Raw genomic sequence first — 23,399 nt, forward strand, 5'->3', positions numbered from 1 at the left:
CTTTGAAAATAAGGATCTGATTTGCGGCGGGGAGGTTGTTTATTTTCGAAAGAAAGAGGGAAGCTCTTCCCCGATTGGCTCCGCCAAACCAATCAGGGAAGTCGCTCCCTCGCTTGACTACGGCCCACGCCTTGGTGATTGGCTGGGCACATTTGAGGGTTCCATGGCGGAGGGTGACCTGTTGTTCATTTTTTTTTGAACAATGGTTCGAAATTCAATATTCCACTGAGCAGTTAACTGCCAACCATCTTCCAGTTAGATTGTTCTTATAAAAGTATCTCTGACTCCCTTTTGGCGTCTGCCTTTGGTCCAAGCCAGGTTGGTACATGGTTACTGGTAACCAGGCTAAGGACATCTCGATGACCCATCTCCCCTTTCTTCCGATATTCTCCCTGTGTCAACTTTCTGCTCTCCATTAATTTCTCGCTGAGGTGTCGGCGGGCAGCCTCGCCTCTGAGTCAGAAGGATGTGGGTTCACTCCAGGTGCCAGTACTGAGGGAGCGCCGCACTGTCGGAGGGGCGGTACTGAGGGAGCGCCGCACTGTCGGAGGGGCGGTACTGAGGGAGCGCCGCACTGTCGGAGGGGCGGTACTGAGGGAGCGCCGCACTGTCGGAGGGTCGGTACTGAGGGAGCGCCGCACTGTCGGAGGGTCAGTACTGAGGGAGCGCTGCACTGTCGGAGGGTCGGTACTGAGGGAGCGCCGCACTGTCGGAGGGTCAGTACTGAGGGAGCGCTGCACTGTCGGAGGGTCGGTACTGAGGGAGCGCCGCACTGTCGGAGGGTCAGTACTGAGGGAGCGCTGCAATGTCGGAGGGTCAGTACTGAGGGAGCGCTGCACCGTCGGAGGGTCAGTACTGAGGGAGCGCTGCACAGTCGGAGGGTCAGTACTGAGGGAGCGCTGCACTGTCGGAGGGTCAGTACTGAGGGAGCGCTGCAATGTCGGAGGGTCAGTACTGAGGGAACGCTGCACTGTCGGAGGGTCAGTACTGAGAGAGCGCCGCACTGTCGGAGGGTCAGTACTGAGGGAGCGCCGCACTGTCGGAGGGTCAGTACCGAGGGAGCGCCGCACTGTCGGAGGGTCAGTACTGAGGGAGCGCTGCACTGTTGGAGGGTCAGTACTGAGGGAGCGCCGCACTGTCGGAGGGTCAGTACCGAGGGAGCGCTGCACTGTTGGAGGGTCAGTACTGAGGGAGCGCTGCACTGTCGGAGGGTCAGTACCGAGGGAGCGCTGCACTGTCGGAGGGTCAGTACCGAGGGAGCGCTGCACTGTCGGAGGGTCAGTACTGAGGGAGCGCCGCACTGTCGGAGGGTCAGTACTGAGGGAGCTCCGCTGCACTGTCGGAGGGTCAGTACTGAGGGAGCGTCGCACTGTCGGAGGGTCAGTACTGAGGGAGCGCTGCACTGTTGGAGGGTCAGTACTGAGGGAGCGCCGCACTGTCGGAGGGTCAGTACTGAGGGAGCTCCGCTGCACTGTCGGAGGGTCAGTACTGAGGGAGCGCCGCACTGTTGGAGGGTCAGTACTGAGGGAGCTCCGCTGCACTGTCGGAGGGTCAGTACTGAGGGAGCGCTGCAATGTTGGAGGGTCAGTACCGAGGGAGCGCTGCACTGTCGGAGGGTCAGTACCGAGGGAGCGCTGCACTGTCGGAGGGTCAGTACCGAGGGAGCGCTGCACTGTCGGAGGGTCAGTACCGAGGGAGCGCCGCACTGTCGGAGGGTCGGTACTGAGGGAGCGCTGCACTGTCGGAGGGTCAGTACCGAGGGAGCGCTGCACTGTCGGAGGATCAGTACTGAGAGAGCGCCGCACTGTCGGAGGGTCAGTACTGAGGGAGCGCTGCACTGTTGGAGGGTCAGTACTGAGGGAGCGCCGCACTGTCGGAGGGTCAGTACTGAGGGAGCGCTGCACTGTCGGAGGGTCGGTACTGAGGGAACACTGCACTGTCGGAGGGTCAGTACTGAGGGAGCGCTGCACTGTCGGAGGGTCAGTACTGAGGGAGCGCTGCACTGTCGGAGGGTCAGTACTGAGGGAGCGCTGCACAGTCGGAGGGTCAGTACTGAGGGAGTGCTGCACTGTCGGAGGGTCAGTACTGAGGGAGCGCTGCACAGTCGGAGGTGCCGTCTTTCGGGTGAGACTTTAAACCGAGGCCCCGTCTGCCCCTGGCCAATATTTATCCCTCAACCTCACCATCTAAAACAGATTATCGAATCATACAGCACAGAAGGAGGCCATTCGGCCCATTGTGCCTGTGCTGGCTCTTTGAAAGAGCTATCCAATTAGTCCCACTCCCCCAGCTCCTTCCCCATAGCCCCTGCAAATATTTCTTTTTTAAGTATTTATCAAGTTCTCTTTTGAAAGTTACTATTGAATCTGCTTCCACCGCCCTTTCAGGCAGTGCATTCCAGATCAGAACAACTTTTGCCAAATATCTTAAATCTTTGATAATACAAATGATACAAAAATTGTCCATGTGGTTGATAGTGAGGAGGAGAGCTGTAGACTGCAGGAAGATATCAATGGACTGGTCAGGTGGGCAGAAAAGTGGCAAATGGAATTCAATCCGGAGAAGTGTGAGGTAATGCATTTGGGGAGAGCAAACAAGGCAAGGGAATACACAATAAATGGGAGGATACTGAGAGGTGGAGAGGAAGTGAGGGACCTTGGAGTGCATGTCCACAGATCCCTGAAGGTAGCAGGACAGGTAGATAAGGTGGTTAAGAAGGCATACAGGATACTTTCCTTTATTAGCCAAGGCACAGAATATAAGAGCAGGGAGGCTATGCTAGAACTGTATAAAACACTGGTTAGGCCACAGCTTGAGTACTGTGTACAGTTCTGGTCACCACATTACAGGAAAGATGTGATTGCACTAGAGAGGGTGCAGAGGAGATTTACGAGGATGTTGCCAGGACTGGAGAATTTTAGCTATGAGGAAAGTTTGGATAGACTGGGGTTGTTTTCTTTGGAACAGAGGAGGCTGAGGGGAGATTTAATTGAGGTGTATAAAATTATGAGGGGCCGAGATAGAGTGGATAGGGAGGATCTATTTCCCTTAGCAGAGGGGTCAGTGACCAGGGGGCATAGATTTAAAGTAATTGGTAGAAGGATTAGAGGGGAGCTGAGGAGAAATGTTTTCACCCAGAGGGTGGTGGGGGTCTGGAACTCACTGCCTGAGAGGGTGGGAGAGGCAGAAACCCTCAACTCATTTAAAAAGTACCTGGATGTGCACTACGTAACCCACAGGGCTACGGACCAAGAGCTGGAAAGTGGGATTAGACCAGATAGCACTTTTTCAGCCAGCACAAATACGATGGGCCGAATGGCCTCCTTTCATGTGCTGTCAATATCTGTGATTCTACGATCTGTGTCCTCTGGTTACTGACACCTCTATTAAATCTCCCTTTCACCTGCTCCGCAGAGAACAATTCCAGCCTCTCTGGGTCTCTCCACATGGACAAAGTCCAGTTAAGGGACACATATTGGCCAAGACCCCAAGAGAACTCCTCTAGCTCTCCTTCAAACAGTGGCCGTGGGATCCTTTGCACCCACCATGAGAGGGGCAGACAGGGGCCTCGGTTTAAGCATCTCATCTGAAAGACGGCACCTCCCGACAATGCAGCACTCCCTCAGTACTGGCACGGGGGAGTGTCGGCCTGGATTGCGTGCTTAAGTCTCCGGAGTGGGGTTCGAACCCACAACCTTCTGACTCGCAAGGTGAGAGAGCTACCCACTGAGCCACGGCTGACGCCATAGGTCGTGACAGCAAATTCGGCAGTTTTCACGGTCATTCCCACCCGGAGCAGCTATTGACAACGGGATCGACCTGCGTCGCGCTGCTGACAACGAGCTAGGGTTAAGGCTAGAGTTTTTTATTCATCCTCTGGATGTGGGTGTCGCTGGCAGAGGCCGGCATTTATTGCCCACCCCCCAGTTGCCCCTTGAGAAGATGGCGGTGGGCCTTCTTCTTGAACCGCTGCGGTCTCACGTGGTATTCTTGGTTCGATGCGGCTCGCCAGGCCACTTCAGAGGGCCGTGAAGAGGCAACCTGCATTGCTGTGGGACTGGAGTCACATGTAGGCCCAGACCGGGGTAATGACGGCAGCTTTCCTTCCCTTAAAGGGGCAGCAGTGGACCATTTGGGCTTTTACGACAATCTTTTTTTTAATTTCCAAGCGGAATTAATAATTCTCAAACTGCCCGAGGTGGGATTTGAACTCATCGTTTACACGTGCTAGGATTATTAGTCCAGTAACATAACCACTACACCATCATCAAGTCAGGCTTATACCACATCACATCACACAAAGCAATTCAGGCCAGAGCAATTTGCCGTTAAATATTGCCCATGATTTTTATTGCAAACTTCAATACACAATGTCAGTTGCAAGCAGAAATGTTAATAATACAGAGTTACATATTATACAAACACAGAAACCTAAAAATCCAAGGTCCCCTCACCGAGCGATTGTCTGCCAGCAGAAAGTCTACCTGTGGCTCACTCGGAGACTCCGAGGTCCACTATACAACTGCCAGGCACTCTAAACTCAAGGACCTTTCGTTAGGGCAAGTGGCTTGTGGTTTTTAAGAGAGTCAGATATCAAGGGACCTCCACAAAAAAAATGCAGGCTTGAACATCGATTGGACCATTGAGGTGGATCTCAATGGCGTTGAAGGCACCAATGAGCAACCCATCTTTGGATTTAAGTAGATCTCGAGGTAGCAAGAGGGGAAGGGCGGGGGGTTTGAGTCGATAGTTAGAGCCTTGCTCCAGTGTGGGATTCAAATTTGTCGCTCGATGGCTTTCAGGAGTCAAAGGTAGACCTTCCAAACTTGACTGAAATTTTTTGGGGGGAGGCCTTAACCAAAAACTTAACGTTTCCCAATCAAACATCTTACCTTCCTTCACAATCGGCAATATGATCATCATTAACCCATTTTCCTAACTGCCTAGACGGGTATGAATCGTTTACAGCCATTATAATTTCCAGGAACATTAACCCCACTTTCTTCATTGTCCCTTCTCGATTGCCCATCTCTGCGAGGCTGCCCTCACATTGTTCTATCCGACTAGAACATCTCCAACAATGGCTTCTCTTCCCCCCACTCCCATCATCTCCAGATCTCCCACCACCCCAAATCCACCCTCGGCCTCCTCCTATTCCTCATCGAGATATCGGCCCTCGCAGACATCACGTGGGTCAAGTCCAGTGACTCCCAGCTCTGCCTCTCTACACTCCCCCCTTGACCCCTGCACTGCCTCCGCGCCACCAGGCTGCTTCAGATGAGTTAGAACTTCCTCCGGCTCGATGGGACGAATGGCCTCTGTCTGCGCTGTGACCATTCTATGATTCTAACACTGGCAACATCAAAGTCATTGTCTTCGCCTCCCTCCCTCCCTCCCTCCCTCGCCAAACTCCACTCTCGTCTCCTCTCCAGCCGTTTCTCAGTCCAAACCAGCCCTCGGACCCCTGAGCTGAGCTTCAGACCCCATAACTTCTCCATCGCAAGAAGGCCACCTCCGCAACATTGCCCACCGCCACTCCTGCCTCAGCCCCTCCGTCGCTGAAGCCCTTGTGAGAACTTCCACCACCTCAAGACTCAACTGCTCCCTTGTTGGCCTCCCATTCTGCAGCAGCTCCCAACTTCTACAAAACTCTGCTGTGCTTATCCTGCCCACACTAAGTCCATTCGTTCATTGAGTCACATCGAAATTACAGCACAGCAAAAGGCCATTCGGCCCAACTGGTCCGTGCTGGCGTTTATGCTCCACATGAGCCTCCTCCCTCCCTACTTCGTCTACCCCAATCGGGCTACCCTTCTATTCCTTTCTCCCTCATGCATCTGCCTCAACCACTCCATGTGGGAGCGAGTTCCACATTCTCACCACTCCTCTGGGTAAAGAAGCTTCTCCTGAATGCCCTATTCTATATTAGCGTCCTGATTTTGTTCTCAAGTCTCTGGAGTGGGGCTCGACCTCACAACCTTCTGACTCAGAAGCAAGAGTACTGCCTACACAGCCATCGCTGTCACTGTGGTGGGAAAGGCAGAGACGAAAGGATGGGAGGAAGTTCATTTTAAAAGTGGAAAGAACCACATCAATATTGCATATGACATTTATATAGCATCCTTAATATAGTAGAACGTCTCAGGAACGTAATCAGACAAAAGATTTGACACCGAGCCACATAAGGAGATATTAGGACAGGCGACCAAAAGCTCGGTCAAAGAGGGAGGTTTTAAGGATCGTCTTAAAGGAGGAGAGAGAGGCGGAGAGGTTTAGGGAGGGAATTCCAGAGCTTAGGGCCCAGGCAGCTGAAGGCACGGCCGCCAATGGTGGAGCGATGGAAATCGGGGGATGCACAAGAGGCCAGAATTGGAGGAGCGCAGAGATCTCGGAGGGTTGTAGGAGCTGGAGGAGGTTACAGAGATAGGGAGGGGGGCGAGGGCCGTGGAGGGGATTTGAAAACAAGGATGAGAATTTTAAATTCGAGGCGTTCCCCGACCGGGAGCCAATGTAGGCCAGCGAGCACAGGGGGTGGGGTGATGGGGCGATCGGGACTCGGTGCGAGTTAGGATACGGGGGCAGCAGGAGCTTTGGATGAGTGCAGAAGGTGGGAGGGCGGCCGGGAGAGGATTGGAATGGTCAGAGTTGGAGTTAATGCAGGCGCGGGCGAGGGGTTTCAGCAGCAGATGGGGCTGAGGCGGGGGCGGGGAGATGTTACGGAGGTGGAATTGGGGGGGGGGGTGTGTGTGTGCATGTGCAGTGCTCTCCAGAGTCAAGCACCTGGCTTCAGTAACCTGTCCCAGTCCGTAGTGCGTCAAGTGGTTCGAATTAGTGCATGGATAAAGGATTTGATACAAATCTCAAAAAAGCAACGTCACGCCCAGGTCTCTTCACATGGCCATTATGTAGTGGTCGTCCTCTCCCGCCATCTCACCCTTGCCAGTCGCTCTTTCCTTGCTCTTCAACTTTAGCTCCTTCGGGTCCTTCTCATCCGAGACGCCCTCAGCCCCCAGGTGGTGCAGCTCGATCAAAAGCTCGTAGACGAGGGAGCCCAGGACGGCGCCGACCATTGGCGCCACGATGGGAATCCACCACCACCCTCCGCCAGCCCTGCGGGAACGAGGGAAGAGAAGGAGAGAAGGTCCATTATCGTCCGTTCGGCCCCTCTCTTGCTTAGATTGGGATTTGAAGGTGTGATATCGAGTTACGTCAAAACTACAGCACAGAAACAGGCCATTCGGCCCCACTGGTCCATGCCGGTATTTATGCTCCTCACGAGCCTCCTCCCACCCCATCTTCATCTCACCCTATCAGCATATCCTTCCATTCCTTTCTCCCTCATGTACTTCTCTAGCTGTTAGAAATTGGATAGCCAGATGGCGAAGGATAAAATACTTGAGCCTGGTCTTCAGTTGCTTCCAAGCCTCTATTCACAGAGCTCCACATTACACCCACACCACACCCGAGATCAGCTCTCTTATAAATACGAGAGCGCCCAACGATACGCACCATCCGAATACAATTAACACTCATTGATATCAATCACATGAATACAATTAACACCAGTTTCCCCTTAAATCCATCTTTGTTATTCACCTCAACCACTCCATGTGTAGCAAGTTCCACATTCTCACCACTCTCTGGGTAAAGAAGTTTCTCCTGAATTCCCGATTGGATTTATTAGTGACTATCTTAAATTGATGACCTCTAGTTCTAGTCTCCCCCACTAGTGGAAACATCTTCTCTACGTCTACCCTATCGAGACCCTTTCATAATCTTAAAGGCCTCTATCAGGTCACCCCTCAGCCTTCTCTTTGTGTTCAGCCTTTCCTGATAAGGATATCCTCTCTGTTCTGGTATCATCCTTGTGAATCTTTTTTGCCCCCTCTCCAATGCCTCTATTTCCTTCCTATAATATGGAGACCAGAACTGTTCACAGTACTCCAAGTGTGGTCTAACCAAGGTTCTGTACAAGTTTAACATAACCTCTCTGCTTTTCAATTCTATCCCCTCTAGAAATGAACCCCAGTGCTTGATTTGTCTTTTTACGGCCTGGTTAACCTGTGTCGCTACTTTTAATGATCTGTGTATCTGTACCCCCAGATCCCTCTGCTCCTCAACCCCATTTAGACTCTTATTTTCCAAGTGGTATGTGGCCTCCTTATTCTTCCTACCAACCTGGCAGTTGACGCCCTCTTGATAGTCCAGGATGTCCCCATTCCATTGTGTCCTACAATGGGGCAGGGTCCTAGCTGAAGTCTCATGAGATTCTTCAGCCACTTACTGAGGAAGAGGAGCTGAGGAGGTTTTCCCCATTGTCTTCCCCATGGTCTTCTGATCTTCGGAGTCCGAGGCGGGCTGCAGCCAAGGCAGAAGAGGCCTCACCCACCCTTTTACAATGGTGGCGTGTAGGAGGCACCCGCAACTATCAGACACAAGTACCTCCCCCGCCCGCGCCCCCCTCCTCTCAAAGTCAATCCAGTATTCCGAGCTGGGGCTCTGGTCTCCACTCACCGGGATTGTTTGGAGTGGGGCTCGAACCCTCAGAGGTGGGACCACTAAACCCCCTGAGCCAGTGGTCACTCCTTCCCGGGCGCGAGTACCCGGTTAGGCGCCAACCCCAGTATTTAGAGACTGTATCCTGGTCTCCGCTCGCCGGGACTGTCTGGAGTGGGGCTCGAACCCCCCACGGTGTGACTCAAGAGGACTTTTGAAAGTTACTATTGAATCTGCTTCCACCGCCCTTTCAGGCAGCGCGTTCCAGATCAGAACAACTCGCTGCGTAAAAATAATTCTCCTCATCTCCCCCCTCTGGTTCTTTCGCCAATTATCTTAAATCTGTGTCCTCTGGTTCCCGACCCTCCTGCCACTGGAAACAGTTTCTCCTTATTAACTATATCAAAACCCTTCATAATTTTGAACACCTCGATTAAATCTCCCCTTAACCTTCTCTGCTCTAAGGAGAACAATCCCAGCTTCTCCAGTCTCTCCAAGTAACTGAAGTCCATCATCCCTGGTACCATTCTAGTAAATCTCCTCTGCCCCCTCTCCAAGGCCTTGACGTCCTTCCTAAAGTGAGGTGCCCAGAATTGGGACCCAATACTCCAGCTGAGGCCTAACCAGGGATCCATAAAGGGTTTACCGATAACTTCCTTGCTATGCCTCTACATATAATGCCCAAGTTCCAATGGGCGGAGTAGAGAACGAGGGGAGAGTCGTCCGGCAAAGACAAAGAAACAAATTCACCCCGAGGGTTCAGCTCACCTGAAGAACGCAAGCTGTAGAGAGTGGTGTTCGTACTTACGTAAAGACCTCTGTGCCCCAGCCTGCCGCCAGGGTCAACAGGCGGGGGCCGAAATCACGGGCCGGGTTGATGGCGTAGCCAGAGTTGGAGCCCATGGACATTCCGATGGCCACTACCGACAGGCCGATGAAGATGGGCTGCAGGGGCTTGGGTGCTCCGTGGTTCTGGCAGTCTCCCACGGCGAGGATACAGAGGAGCAGGGTGCCAGTGCCTATTAGCTGCGGAATGGAATGAGGCCAAGTGTAAGGTGATTAAATAGGGGTCGATCGAGAGAAACTATTCCCTCTGGCGGGGGGGGGGGGGGGGGGGGGAGGGGAGTCCAGAACAAGGGGGGCAGAAAATTAGAGTTCGGGGGTGATGTCAGGAGGCACTTCTTCGCACAAAGGGGAGTGGGAATCTGGAACTCTCTCCCCCCAAAAAAGCTGGGGGTCAATTGGAAATGTCAAAACTGAGATTGATAGATTTTTGTTGGGTATTATGGGTTGCGGAACCAAGGCGGGGAGATGGGGTTAAGATGCAGGTCAGCCATGATCTAATTGAATGGCGGAACAGGCTGGAGGGGCTGAATGGCCTGAGCCTATGTTCCATAAATTGATCTGCATTCTCCGCTCTTCCGCATTGAGAAACTAAGTCCTGAGGTACGTTTCAGTTCGTGCAGTGTCAGCCTGGGGCTCAGGGAGTAGCTCTCTCGCCTCTGAAGGTCATGGGTTCGTAGTCCCACTCCAGAGCCCCGAGCACAAAATCCAGGCCGACGCTCCTGAGGGAGTGCTGCACTGTCAGAGGTGCCGTCTTCTGGATGAGACGCAAAACCGAGGCCCCGTCTGCTCCTCTCACTATTTCGAAGAAGGACGGGGGAATTCTCCCTGGTGTCCTGGGCCAATATTTATCCCTCAACCAACTAAAAACCGATTATTTATTGCTGTTTGTGGGATCTTGCTGTGTACAAATTAGCTCCTGCGTTTCCTACATTACAGCACTTCATTGATTGTAAAACACTTTGGGACGTCCTGAGGTCATGAAAGGAGCTGCAGAAATATGAGTTCTTTCTTTCACCGTTCCAAGATGTCATTCTTCACATGCGATTCTACAACGTCAGCAGGCTATTCGGCCATGGGAGTCATCGTAGCCAGACCCAATCTTGTCCTTCCGCCCACACCTCCCAGCAGGGATAGAAATTAGGAACGGGAACCCAGGCTGATCTTGTCACCTACCCATCCCAAAGGGTATCGAGTCCAATTGTAGCACTCCTACCCTTACCCCCAATTCAGATCATCTGACTGAACACAGGCTTAAGACTGAAAATGGGGACCTTCCAGGTGCGTAGAGCTCAGTAACATACCGGGCAGAGCAACTACCCAACTGGGTTCCCCAGTCAGTTCCCTAAGCATACTGGCATTATAATTGTTATTAGGGGGACTCAGCCCTTGGGAACGTCATGAGGCCCTTAACGTGAAGAGAGAATCAGGGTACCTGGTCGATGAAGCCATTCGGAAGAGTGAGGTACGGTGCGGGATAGGTGCCAAAAATAAACGCCGTTGCTCGCGGGCCAGTGACGGAAAGAGTCCCATTGTCAACCGCTAGTATCCCATCTGTTTGGACAGAAATAGCACCAAAGTCAGCATGGACGGTTTCGACGTAAATCGTAAACTGAGTGCGAGGGTCTTTGGGAACGGGAGTGCGAGGGTCTTTGGGAACGGGAGTGCGAGGCTCTTTGGGAACGGGAGTGCGAGGCTCTTTGGGAACGGGAGTGCGAGGCTCTTTGGGAACGGGAGTGCGAGGCTCTTTGGGAACGGGAGTGCGAGGCTCTTTGGGAACCGGAGTGCGAGGCTCTTTGGGAACCGGAGTGCGAGGCTCTTTGGGAACCGGAGTGCGAGGCTCTTTGGGAACCGGAGTGCGAGGCTCTTTGGGAACCGGAGTGCGAGGCTCTTTGGGAACCGGAGTGCGAGGCTCTTTGGGAACCGGAGTGCGAGGCTCTTTGGGAACCGGAGTGCGAGGCTCTTTGGGAACGGGAGTGCGAGGCTCTTTGGGAACCGGAGTGCGAGGCTCTTTGGGAACCGGAGTGCGAGGGTCTTTGGGAACGGGAGTGCGAGGGTCTTTGGGAACGGGAGTGCGAGGGTCTTTGGGAACGGGAGTGGGAAGGTCTTTGGGAATGGGAGTATGAGGGTCTTTGGGAATGGGAGTGCAAGGGTCTGTGGGAATGAGTGTGAGGGTCTGTGGGAATGGGAGAGTGAGGGTCTTTGGGAATGGGAGTGCGAGGGTCTGTGGGAATGAGTGTGAGGGTCTTTGGGAACGGGAGTGCGAGGGTCTTTAGGAACGAGAGCGTGAGGGTCTTTGGGAACAAAGAAGGTCATTTTTCTCCAACTGTTCAGTCCCATCTTAAAACTGGAAAGACTTTGAGAAATAGTTTAACAATACAGACGTCAGTATTAATATCTTTGTATGATGAGACTGTATTCGGTGTGATTGAGCCTAACAATTTTGTCTTTAGGATTCCGCAGGACAATGTTAAGTAAGCAGGAGGTGCTCAGTTAGTCCAACTTCAGAAGCATAAAAGGGATTGTGTAAAAATTACAGCTAGTTTGGAGCCAACCGGTCTCTGATTCAGCTGTTATCAATCTGTTACGGTGTAATATTTACAATCCTGCAAAATTGTCTGATCCTTCACATAAGATAAACCTACATTCATGTGTAAACAATTTTACAACACCAAGTTATAGTCCAGCAATTTTATTTTAAATTCACAAGCTTTCGGAGATTTTCTCCTTCCTCAGGCAAATGTTTTGGGAAGGAGAAAATCTCCTTCATGTGAGAATTGGAGTGCATGTGGGGCGGCATTGCCACCTACTGGTGCAATAGCATATGACAGCTTTAAAAAGTCACATGACAATGATCTCGGAATTGATAGGTTTCGAGCAAGTCATCTGACATTGTCCATTGTCCGTCAGTAATTCTTTGTATTCTTTGCTGAGAACTCGCCTGGATTGGTAAACCCGATGGATATCCTACTGGTAAGTATATGGACATATAATTTCCTTGTAATTTCTGTCTATACTAAAAAAAATCAACAAGTTGATTTATTGATGGTGTCTGAACCGATAGATAATTTGGATTAATCTACAGCTCATGCCCCCCATTCAGACCCTCCCCTTCCCTCCAGATGGAGCTGACTGTTGCTGGGGCATAGTTCCACTGGCACTGGGACCAAAGCCCAACTGGCCAGTCTACATGTGTGAGCCCCGACAGTGAGTATCAGTGGGCTATTCGGACACAACAGGCCTCGCGGCTGGTCCCAGTCCGATCTCAAACTGAACCGCGACCAGGAGCGGGAACCCCGGCTGTTTGTTCCTCCTCCCCAGGATGCAATTCTCCGCGGTGTCTCCAATGATCAGAGGCCAGCCCCCCTGAAATACAGCGCATGCCGTACCGTGATGAACCCCATAGACTATGGCGGCACCAACAAAGCCCCCAAAGGTCTGAAAGATCATGTAGAAGGGCAGCTTCTTCCACTGGAACCTTCCCAGCAAACACAAGCAGAAGGACACAGCCGGATTCAAATGGGCACCTGAGAATAAAGCATAAGGTGAGTTTTCAACAAAAACAACCACTTGCATTTATATAGCGCCTTTGACGATGGTAAACGTTCCAAGGCAGCGTAATTTGACACCGATCCAAATAAGGAGATATTAGGACAGGTGACCAAAAGCTCGGTCAAAGAGGTAGTTTTTAAGGAGCGTCTTAAAGGAGGAGAGAGAGGCGGAGAGGTTTAGGGAGGGAATTCCAGAGCTTAGGGCCCAGGCGGCTGAAGGCACGGCCGCCAATGGTGGAGCGATGGGAATCGGGGATGCGCAAGAGGCCAGAATTGGAGGAGCGCAGAGATCTCGGAGGGTTGTAGGGGCTGGAGGAGGTTGCAGAGAGAGGGAGGGGGGGCGAGGGCCATGGAGGGGATTTGAACACGAGGATGAGAATTTTAAAATCGAGGCGTTGCCGGACCGGGAGCCAATGGTCAGCGAGCACAGGGGGTGTCCCATGGTCCAACTGGAAGAAGGGCGGGGGAGCGCTCCCAATATCGTGGACAACATTCCACCCACAACCAACACCACCGAAAATATCCATCTCACTGCTGTCTCAGGGACTTGCTGAGTGCAAATGGGATGTCATTGTCTTTTCAAAACACACAGCGTCACAAGTTCAAATCCCACCACAGCAAGTTGGGAATTGAATTTAATAAATCCAGTAAATTATATAAACCCCCTGAACCCCTCGATTAGATTCCAGCCTGTAACTCACTCCCGGGTATCTGTTATTCTATATATAAACCCCCCGAACCCCTCGATTAGATTCCAGCCTGTAACTCACTCCCGGGTATCTGTTATTCTATATATAAACCCCCCGAACCCCTCGATTAGATTCCAGCCTAAAACTCACTCCCGGGTATCTGTTATTCTATATATAAACCCCCCGAACCCCTCGATTAGATTCCAGCCTGTAACTCACTCCCGGGTATCTGTTATTCTATATATAAACCCCCTAAACCCCTCGATTAGATTCCAGTCTGTAACTCACTCCTGGGTATCTGTTATTCTATATATAAACCCCCCCGAACCCCTCGATTAGATTCCAGTCTGTAACTCACTCCCGGGTATCTGTTATTCTATATATAAACCCCCCGAACCCCTCGATTAGATTCCAGCCTGTAACTCACTCCCAGGTATCTGTTATTCTATATATAAACCCCCCGAACCCCTCGATTAGATTCCAGCCTGTAACTCACTCCCGGGTATCTGTTATTCTATATATAAACCCCCCCGAACCCCTCGATTAGATTCCAGCCTGTAACTCACTCCCGGGTATCTGTTATTCTATATATAAACCCCCTAAACCCCTCGATTAGATTCCAGTCTGTAACTCACTCCTGGGTATCTGTTATTCTATATATAAACCCCCCCGAACCCCTCGATTAGATTCCAGTCTGTAACTCACTCCCGGGTATCTGTTATTCTATATATAAACCCCCCGAACCCCTCGATTAGATTCCAGCCTGTAACTCACTCCCGGGTATCTGTTATTCTATATATAAACCCCCCGAACCCCTCGATTAGATTCCAGCCTGTAACTCACTCCCGGGTATCTGTTATTCTATATATAAACCCCCCGAACCCCTCGATTAGATTCCAGCCTGTAACTCACTCCCGGGTATCTGTTATTCTATATATAAACCCCCCGAACCCCTCGATTACAGCCTGTAACTCACTCCCGGGTATCTGTTATTCTATATATAAACCCCCCGAACCCCTCGATTAGATTCCAGCCTGTAACTCACTCCCGGGTATCTGTTATTCTATATATAAACCCCCCGAACCCCTCGATTAGATTCCAGTCTGTAACTCACTCCTGGGTATCTGTTATTCTATATATAAACCCCCCCGAACCCCTCGATTAGATTCCAGCCTGTAACTCACTCCCGGGTATCTGTTATTCTATATATAAACCCCCCGAACCCCTCGATTAGATTCCAGTCTGTAACTCACTCCTGGGTATCTGTTATTCTATATATAAACCCCCCGAACCCTTCGATTAGATTCCAGCCTGTAACTCACTCCCGGGTATCTGTTATTCTATATATAAACCCCCCGAACCCCTCGATTACAGCCTGTAACTCACTCCCGGGTATCTGTTATTCTATATATAAACCCCCCGAACCCCTCGATTAGATTCCAGCCTGTAACTCACTCCCGGGTATCTGTTATTCTATATATAAACCCCACGAACCCCTCGATTCCAGCCTGTAACTAACTCCCGGGTATCTGTTATTCTATATATAAACCCCCCGAACCCCTCGATTAGATTCCAGCCTGTAACTCACTCCCGGGTATCTGTTATTCTATATATAAACCCCCCGAACCCCTCGATTAGATTCCAGCCTGTAACTCACTCCCGGGTATCTGTTATTCTATATATAAACCCCCCGAACCCCTCGATTAGATTCCAGTCTGTAACTCACTCCTGGGTATCTGTTATTCTATATATAAACCCCCCCGAACCCCTCGATTAGATTCCAGCCTGTAACTCACTCCCGGGTATCTGTTATTCTATATATAAACCCCCCGAACCCCTCGATTAGATTCCAGTCTGTAACTCACTCCTGGGTATCTGTTATTCTATATATAAACCCCCCGAACCCCTCGATTCCAGCCTGTAACTCACTCCCGGGTATCTGTTATTCTATATATAAACCCCCCGAACCCCTCGATTCCAGCCTGTAACTCTGCTCAGGATACGATTAGGGCTCCTGTGTCTGCCCCACTTACCCGAGATGCCACCGGCGATGTAGGTGCCAAAGGTGGCACCGAGGCCGAACCCCAGGTTGACGGAGAGAAATTTGCCGCGGGTCCTATGGCTCGTCACCATCTGTGCCACTGCGCCACATCCAAACAGCTGGCGGGGGGGGTGCGGAGGTAAGAAAACATCAGCTCAGATCACAAAAACTCATTACTTTACATAGAGGGTTGTTGGAGCCTGGGCTGCTTTACCACAGGGAATGGGTGAGGCAGAGACCCATTGATACAGGGCTATGGGGAGAGAGTGGGGCAGTGGGATTAGTTTGGGGATTGATACAGGACTATGGGGAGAGAGTGGGGCAGTGGGATTAGTTTGGGGATTGATACAGGACTATGGGGAGAGAGTGGGGCAGTGGGATTAGTTTGGGATTGATACAGGGCTATGGGGAGAGAGTGGGGCAGTGGGATTAGTTTGGGGATTGATACAGGACTATGGGGAGAGAGTGGGGCAGTGGGATTAGTTTGGGGATTGATACAGGACTATGGGGAGAGAGTGGGGCAGTGGGATTAGTTTGGGGATTGATACAGGACTATGGGGAGAGAGTGGGGCAGTGGGATTAGTTTGGGATTGATACAGGGCTATGGGGAGAGAGTGGGGCAGTGGGATTAGTTTGGGATTGATACAGGGCTATGGGGAGAGAGCGGGGCAGTGGGATTAGTTTGGGATTGATACAGGACTATGGGGAGAGAGTGGGGCAGTGGGATTAGTCTGGGATTGATACAGGGCTATGGGGAGAGAGTGGGGCAGTGGGATTAGTTTGGGGATTGATACAGGGCTATGGGGAGAGGGAGGGGCAGTGGGATTAGTTTGGGGATTGATACAGGACTATGGGGAGAGAATGGGGCAGTGGGATTAGTTTGGGGATTGATACAGGGCTATGGGGAGAGAGTGGGGCAGTGGGATTAGTTTGGGGATTGATACAGGACTATGGGGAGAGAGTGGGGCAGTGGGATTAGTTTGGGGATTGATACAGGACTATGGGGAGAGAGCGGGGCAGTGGGATTAGTTTGGGATTGATACAGGGCTATGGGGAGAGAGTGGGGCAGTGGGATTAGTCTGGGATTGATACAGGGCTATGGGGAGAGAGTGGGGCAGTGAGATTAGTTTGGGGATTGATACAGGGCTATGGGGAGAGGGAGGGGCAGTGGGATTAGTTTGGGGATTGATACAGGGCTATGGGGAGAGAGCGGGGCAGTGGGATTAGTTTGGGATTGATACAGGGCAATGGGGAGAGAGTGGGGCAGTGGGATTAGTTTGGGATTGATACAGGGCTATGGGGAGAGAGTGATGTGGAGATGCCGGTGATGGACTGGGGTTGACAATTGTAAACAATTTTACAACACCAAGTTATAGTCCAGCAATTTTATTTTAAATTCACAAGCTTTCGGAGGCTACCTCCTTCCTCAGGTGAACGATGTGCAAATGGAGAAAGTGGGGCAGTGGGATTAGTTTTGAATTGCTCTCGAAAGAGCCGGCACAGACATGATGGACCGAATGGCCTTCTGCTGTGCTGTAAACTTCAATGGTTTGATGGCTTTCACACCTGGAGCTTTGCAGGACATACAACTTCCTGTTTCTGACTCGGGAGCTTTGAAAGCTCGGTCATATCTAATTCCTGGCACGGATCAGTCGTGCTGGATGTGGAATGTGTGATGAATCTTATCCATTCCCCACAGCTGGCGGCAACCTTTGTGGCTATAAAGGTGTCAGCTTGGCTCAGTGGGTAGCACTCTCCCTCGCCTCAGAGTCAGAGGGTCATGGGTTCGAGCCCCCACTCCAGAGACTCGAGCCCCATAATCCAGGCCGACGTTCCCAGTGCCAGTACTGAGGGAGTGCCGCACTGTTGGAGGTGCCGTCTTTCGGATGAGACGTTAAACCGAGGCCCCGTCTGCCCCTCTCAGGTGGGACATAAAAGATCCCACGGCCACTATTGGAAGAAGAGCAGGGGGGAGTTCTCCCCGGTGTCCTGGGGCCAATATTTATCCCTCAACCAACATCACCAAAAAAACAGATGATCTGATCATTTTTTAATATTCGTTCATGGGATGTGGGCATCGCTGGCGAGGCCGGCATTTATTGCCCATCTCTAATTGCCCCTTGAGAAGGTGGTGGTGAGCCGCCTTCTTGAACCGTTGCAGTCCGTGTGGTGAAGGTTCTCCCACAGTGCTGTTAGGAAGGGAGTTCCAGGATTTTGACCCAGCGACGATGAAGGAACGGCCGATATATTTCCAAGTCGGGATGGGGTGTGACTTGGAGGGGAACGTGCAGGTGGTGTTGTTCCCATGTGCCTGCTGCCCTTGTCCTTCTAGGTGGTAGAGGTCGCGGGTTTGCTGTCGAAGAAGCCTTGGCGAGTTGCTGCAGTGCATCCTGTGGATGGTACACACTGCAGCCACGGTGCGCCGGTGGTGAAGGGAGTGAATGTTTAGGGTGGTGGATGGGGTGCCAATCAAGCAGGCTGCTTTGTCCTGGATGGTGTCAAGCTTCTCGAGTGTTGTTGGAGCTGCACTCATCCAGGCAAGTGGAGAGTATTCCATCACACTCCTGACTTGTGCCTTGTCGATGGTGGAAAGGCTTTGGGGAGTCAGGAGGTGAGTCGCTGTTTGTGGGATCTTGCTGTGCGTAAATTGGCTTCCTACATTACAACAGTGACTACACTTCATAAAGTACCTCGTCGGCTGTAAAGCCTTTTGGGACGTCCTGAGGTTATGAAAGGTGCTGTAGAAACGGAAGTCTATTTTTATAATGGATTCTGTTTGGTTCCATTATCAAACCAATAAAAAATTGCCTTCTTGCCTCATAAAGCTGAATGTTTGATTGAGGTTAATGATAACTGAAGTTCATAATCATTCCAAAGTTAACCAGACCTGACAATTATTAATATAAAATTCTATATTTTCACAGGGGGTGGGGGCGTGCCCCTATCCCAGCACATGCTGGGGGAGGGGTGAAGGGGGGGAAGGAGGACTGGGAGGAGGGGGGGAGCAAACAGCATAATTTAGAAGAAAGGTTTTAGGCTTGCTGGCTGTATGTCAGCCATGGCTTAGTGCCTGGCACTCTCGACTGAGTGAGAAGGTCAGGGGTTCGAGCCCCACTCCAGAGACTTGAGGCCATAATCCAGGCCGACACTCCTGGCACCAGTACTGAGGGAGCGCTGCACTGTCGGAGGGTCAGTACTGAGGGAGTGCTGCACTGTCAGAGGGGCAGTACTGAGGGAGTGCTGCACTGTCGGAGGGTCAGTACTGAGGGAACGCTGCACTGTCGGAGGGTCAGTACTGAGGGAGCGCTGCACTGTCGGAGGGTCAGTACTGAGGGAACGCTGCACTGTCGGAGGGTCAGTACTGAGGGAGCGCTGCACTGTCGGAGGGTCAGTACTGAGGGAGCGCTGCACTGTCAGAGGGGCAGTACTGAGGGAGCTCTGCACTGTCAGAGGGTCAGTACTGAGGGAACGCTGCACTGTCGGAGGGTCGGTACTGAGGGATCGCTGCACTGTCAGAGGGTCGGTACTGAGGGAGCGCTGCACTGTCGGAGGGTCGGTACTGAGGGAGCGCTGCACTGTCGAAGGGGCAGTACTGAGGGAGCGCTGCACTGTCGAAGGGGCAGTACTGAGGGAGCGCTGCACTGTCGGAGGGTCAGTACTGAGGGAGCGCTGCACTGTCGGAGGGGCAGTACTGAGGGAGCGCTGCACTGTCGGAGGGTCAGTACTGAGGGAACGCTGCACTGTCGGAGGGTCAGTACTGAGGGAGCGCTGCACTGTCGGAGGGTCAGTACTGAGGGAACGCTGCACTGTCGGAGGGGCAGTACTGAGGGAGCGCTGCACTGTCGGAGGGGCAGTACTGAGGGAGCGCTGCACTGTCGGAGGGGCAGTACTGAGGGAGTGCTGCACTGTCAGAGGGGCAGTACTGAGGGAGCGCTGCACTGTCAGAGGGTTGGTACTGAGGGAGCGCTGCACTGTCAGAGGGTCAGTACTGAGGGAGCGCTGCACTGTCGGAGGGGCAGTACTGAGGGAGCACTGCACTTTCGGGGGGGCAGAACTGAGGGAGCGCTGCACTGTCGGAGGGGCAGTACTGAGGGAGCACTGCACTTTCGGGGGGGCAGAACTGAGGGAGCGCTGCACTGTCGGAGGGGCAGTACTGAGGGAGCACTGCACTTTCGGGGGGGCAGAACTGAGGACGACAGAACAGCCCATTGCAGCTGATAGTTGGGAAACTGCCTGAAAGGGCGGTGGAAGCAGATTCAATAGTAACTTTCAAAAGGGAATTGGATAAATACTTGAAAAGGAAAAATTTGCAGGGGCTATGGGGAAAGAGCAGGGGGGGAGTGGGACTAATTGGAGAGCTCTTACCAAGAGCCGGCATGGACACGATGGGCTGAATGGCCTCCTTCTGTGCCCTAACTTTCTATGAACGTAGACCGTCCATCAAAGATTGTCTAAAAATAATCATTTAAAAAAAGGATTTGCATTTCTATGGCGCCTTTCACCATCTCAGGACGTCCCAAGTCGCTTTCCAGCCAATGAGGTACCTTTCTTCCGCTGTAATGTGGGAAACCTGGCAGCCAATTTGCGCACAGCAAGATCCCACAAAACAGCAATGACCCAGATCATCTGTTTTTTTTAATGATAGTCGGTTGAGGGCTCCAAGACACCGGGGAGAACTCCTTACCCCCCTCTCCCTCAAATTGCTCTTCTTCCAATAGTGGGCAGTGGGATCTTTTCGATCCACCTGTTTAGGCTCTCGTAAGAACATAATAGGAGCAGGAGTAGGCCAATCGGCCCCTCGAGCCTGCTCCGCCATTCAATAAGATCATGGCTGATCTGATCCTAACCTCAAATCTAAATTCATGTCCAATTTCCTGCCCGCTCCCCGTAACCCCTAATTCCCTTTACTTCTAGAAAACTGTCTATTTCTCTTTTTAAATTTATTTAATGATGTAGCTTCCACAGCTTCCTGGGGCAGCAAATTCCACAGACCTACTACCCTCTGAGTGAAGAAGTTTCTCCTCATCTCAGTTTTGAAAGAGCAGCCCCTTATTCTAAGATTATGCCCCCTAGTTCTAGTCTCACCCATCCTTGGGAACATCCTTACCGCATCCACCCGATCAAGCCCCTTCACAATCTTATATGTTTCAATAAGATCGCCTCTCATTGTTCTGAACTCCAATGAGTAGAGTCCCAATCTACTCAACCTCTCCTCATATGTCCGCCCCCTCATCCCCGGGATTAACCGAGTGAACCTTCTTTGTACTGCCTCGAGAGCAAGTATGTCTTTTCTTATGTATGGAGACCAAAACTGTATGCGGTCTCACCAATACCTTATATAACTGCAGCAATACCTCCCTGTTTTTATATTCTATCCCCCTAGCAATAAATGCCAACACTCTCGAATTCCGAAAGACGGGCACCTCCGACAGTGCGGCACCCCCTCAGTACTGGCATCGGGGCTCGACTCTCTGGAGTGGGGGCTGGAACCCAGGGCAGTATGGTGGAGTCCCGAACATACAAACAGTCAAATAAAAATGCTATCATAATTTAAAAATCTGCTTTAATTTACTGCATTTTATCATCCTTTCTTCGCAGTGTGAAAGTTAACCAAATTATCTATAAATTATATCAAACAAAATTTATAATTGATTCTACGAATGACCAACTGCAATTCCTGATATTCTGAAAACTTAAAGCGGATATTCAAAACACTGAGAATAATTTAATGAGAAACCGAGAGGTGGGAGTGCTGCCAAGTTAGCACTGGGGAGGGAGGGGGGGTTTAAAGAGAGAGGGGGGGGGGAAGTGGGCAGATTGTTTGAAATAAATATAATTCAGACAGAAAGAGGAGCGTCTGAATACTCACAATTAAAATGCAAACTCCTAGAAACTCAGCCAGACATTCCCTGACGAGGTGGTTCTTGAGTTGCAACGCGTTCTGCACTTTCTTGGCGATAATTGTCGTTCTCCCCATAATATGTCTTGTTCCTGTATCCTTTTGTTTTGTTGCAGGGATATTTTCCTCAATTACTTTCTGGAGAGAGAGAGGAGGAGGACGGGGGGGGGGGGGGGGGGGGGGAGAAAGAAAAATTATATTTTAAAAGCCAAATATTAATTTCGAGCTGTACTTTTTTTGGGGGGGTTTTGTTTGCAGGATAAACAGGGGCTGAGGAATTTACCTTATCTCTGCTCCTGGACCTGTGCAAAAATGGGTATTGCACTGATCAGAAATGGACTTGGTCTTGTCAGTTGCAATGGGCAGGAAACTCACACCCCCCGAATCTTTGTGGTTTCAGCCGTCAGTTTCAGCCCCTGTTCCCCTCCCTCTGGCTTTATAAAGTCGCCCTCCTCAAAGGGGCAGCGCCAGGGGGAGGTGGTTAGGTCAGTCCCCGAGCCTATGAAATGCTGGACCGGGCTCATTATCCCGCCTCTGCTCGGGACACCAGGCTTTGGGTTTTTGTTTTGTTTTGTTTTGATTCCGTTTCCCCCCTTTTTGCTGAGTTTGATATTGGTCGGAAAGTGACCCGGACCCCCCCCCCCCCCGCTCTCCCCCTCTCCCCCCTCTCCCCGGGCTGGGCAAAGTCAGAGTCTCGCAAAGCCTCGTTGTTTTTGCCTCTCGGCATCTGCTGGCTGCACGGAAACTGCCCCCCCCTTTCGCTGCACAAACCCCCACACCGGGGGTGGGCAGACAGCGGCTTTTGGACAGAATCTGATGGGAGATTCCACAAAGCACACACATACACACACATACACACACTCTCATATACACACACATACACACACTCTCACACATACACACTCTCATATACACACACACATACACACACACATACACACACTCTCATATACACACACACATACACACACTCATATACACACACATACACACACTCTCATATACACACACACATACACTCACACATGCACACTCTCATACACACACGCATACACACTCTCATATACACACACAAATACACTCTCACACGCATACACACTCTCATATACACACACACATACACTCACACATACACTCTCATATACATGCACACTCTCATATACGCACACACACATACACTCTCATATACATGCACACTCTCATATACACACACACATACACACACACATACACTCTCATATACATACACACTCTCATATACACACACACATACACTCTCACACACATACACACGCTCATACACAAATATACACTCACACATGTCTGCACTCTCATACACATATGCACACGTACATACACTAACACACATATGCATTCTCATATACATATATGCACACACACACATATATAAACACTCTCACATACACATATACACACATACATACATTCTCTCACACACACACTCATATACATATCTATACACACACATACATTCACACATACACTCTCTCACACATACACTCACACATACACACTCTCACACATATACACACTCTCATATACACATACACACACACACACACACACATACACTCTCTCACACACATGCACTCTCACACACACATACACTGGAGGGAGGTATACAGTGGGGTTCCCCAGGGGTCAGTATTAGGACCACTGCTTTTTTTGATATTAATTAATGACCTGGACTTGGGTATAGAGAGTATAGTTTCGAAGTTTGCAGATGACACGAAACTCGGAAATATAGTAAACAATGTGGAGGATAGTAACAGACTTCAGGAGGACAGAGACAGACTGGTGAAATGGGCAGACACATGGCAGATGGAATTTAACGCAGAGAAGTGTGAAGTGATACATTT

At 51.1% G+C, this 23,399-nt stretch overlaps 1 protein-coding gene across 1 annotated transcript; it reads right to left on the reverse strand.

The window, feature by feature from the left end:
• Positions 1 to 4,321: 4,321 nt before the first annotated feature.
• Positions 4,322 to 21,945, reverse strand: LOC137306691 (aquaporin-3-like). Its single transcript, XM_067976033.1, has 7 exons — positions 21,803 to 21,945; positions 21,490 to 21,657; positions 15,613 to 15,739; positions 12,729 to 12,866; positions 10,775 to 10,893; positions 9,305 to 9,522; positions 4,322 to 7,110 (listed from the first exon to the last, which is right to left on the reverse strand). Exons 2-7 carry the CDS (start codon positions 21,595 to 21,597, stop codon positions 6,891 to 6,893), a joined length of 930 nt encoding a protein of 309 aa, XP_067832134.1. The 5' UTR covers positions 21,598 to 21,657; positions 21,803 to 21,945; the 3' UTR covers positions 4,322 to 6,890.
• Positions 21,946 to 23,399: the final 1,454 nt, after the last annotated feature.

This window comes from Heptranchias perlo, chromosome 44, assembly GCF_035084215.1.
Source record: "Heptranchias perlo isolate sHepPer1 chromosome 44, sHepPer1.hap1, whole genome shotgun sequence".
In the NCBI taxonomy this organism is placed as follows: Eukaryota; Metazoa; Chordata; class Chondrichthyes; order Hexanchiformes; family Hexanchidae; genus Heptranchias; species Heptranchias perlo.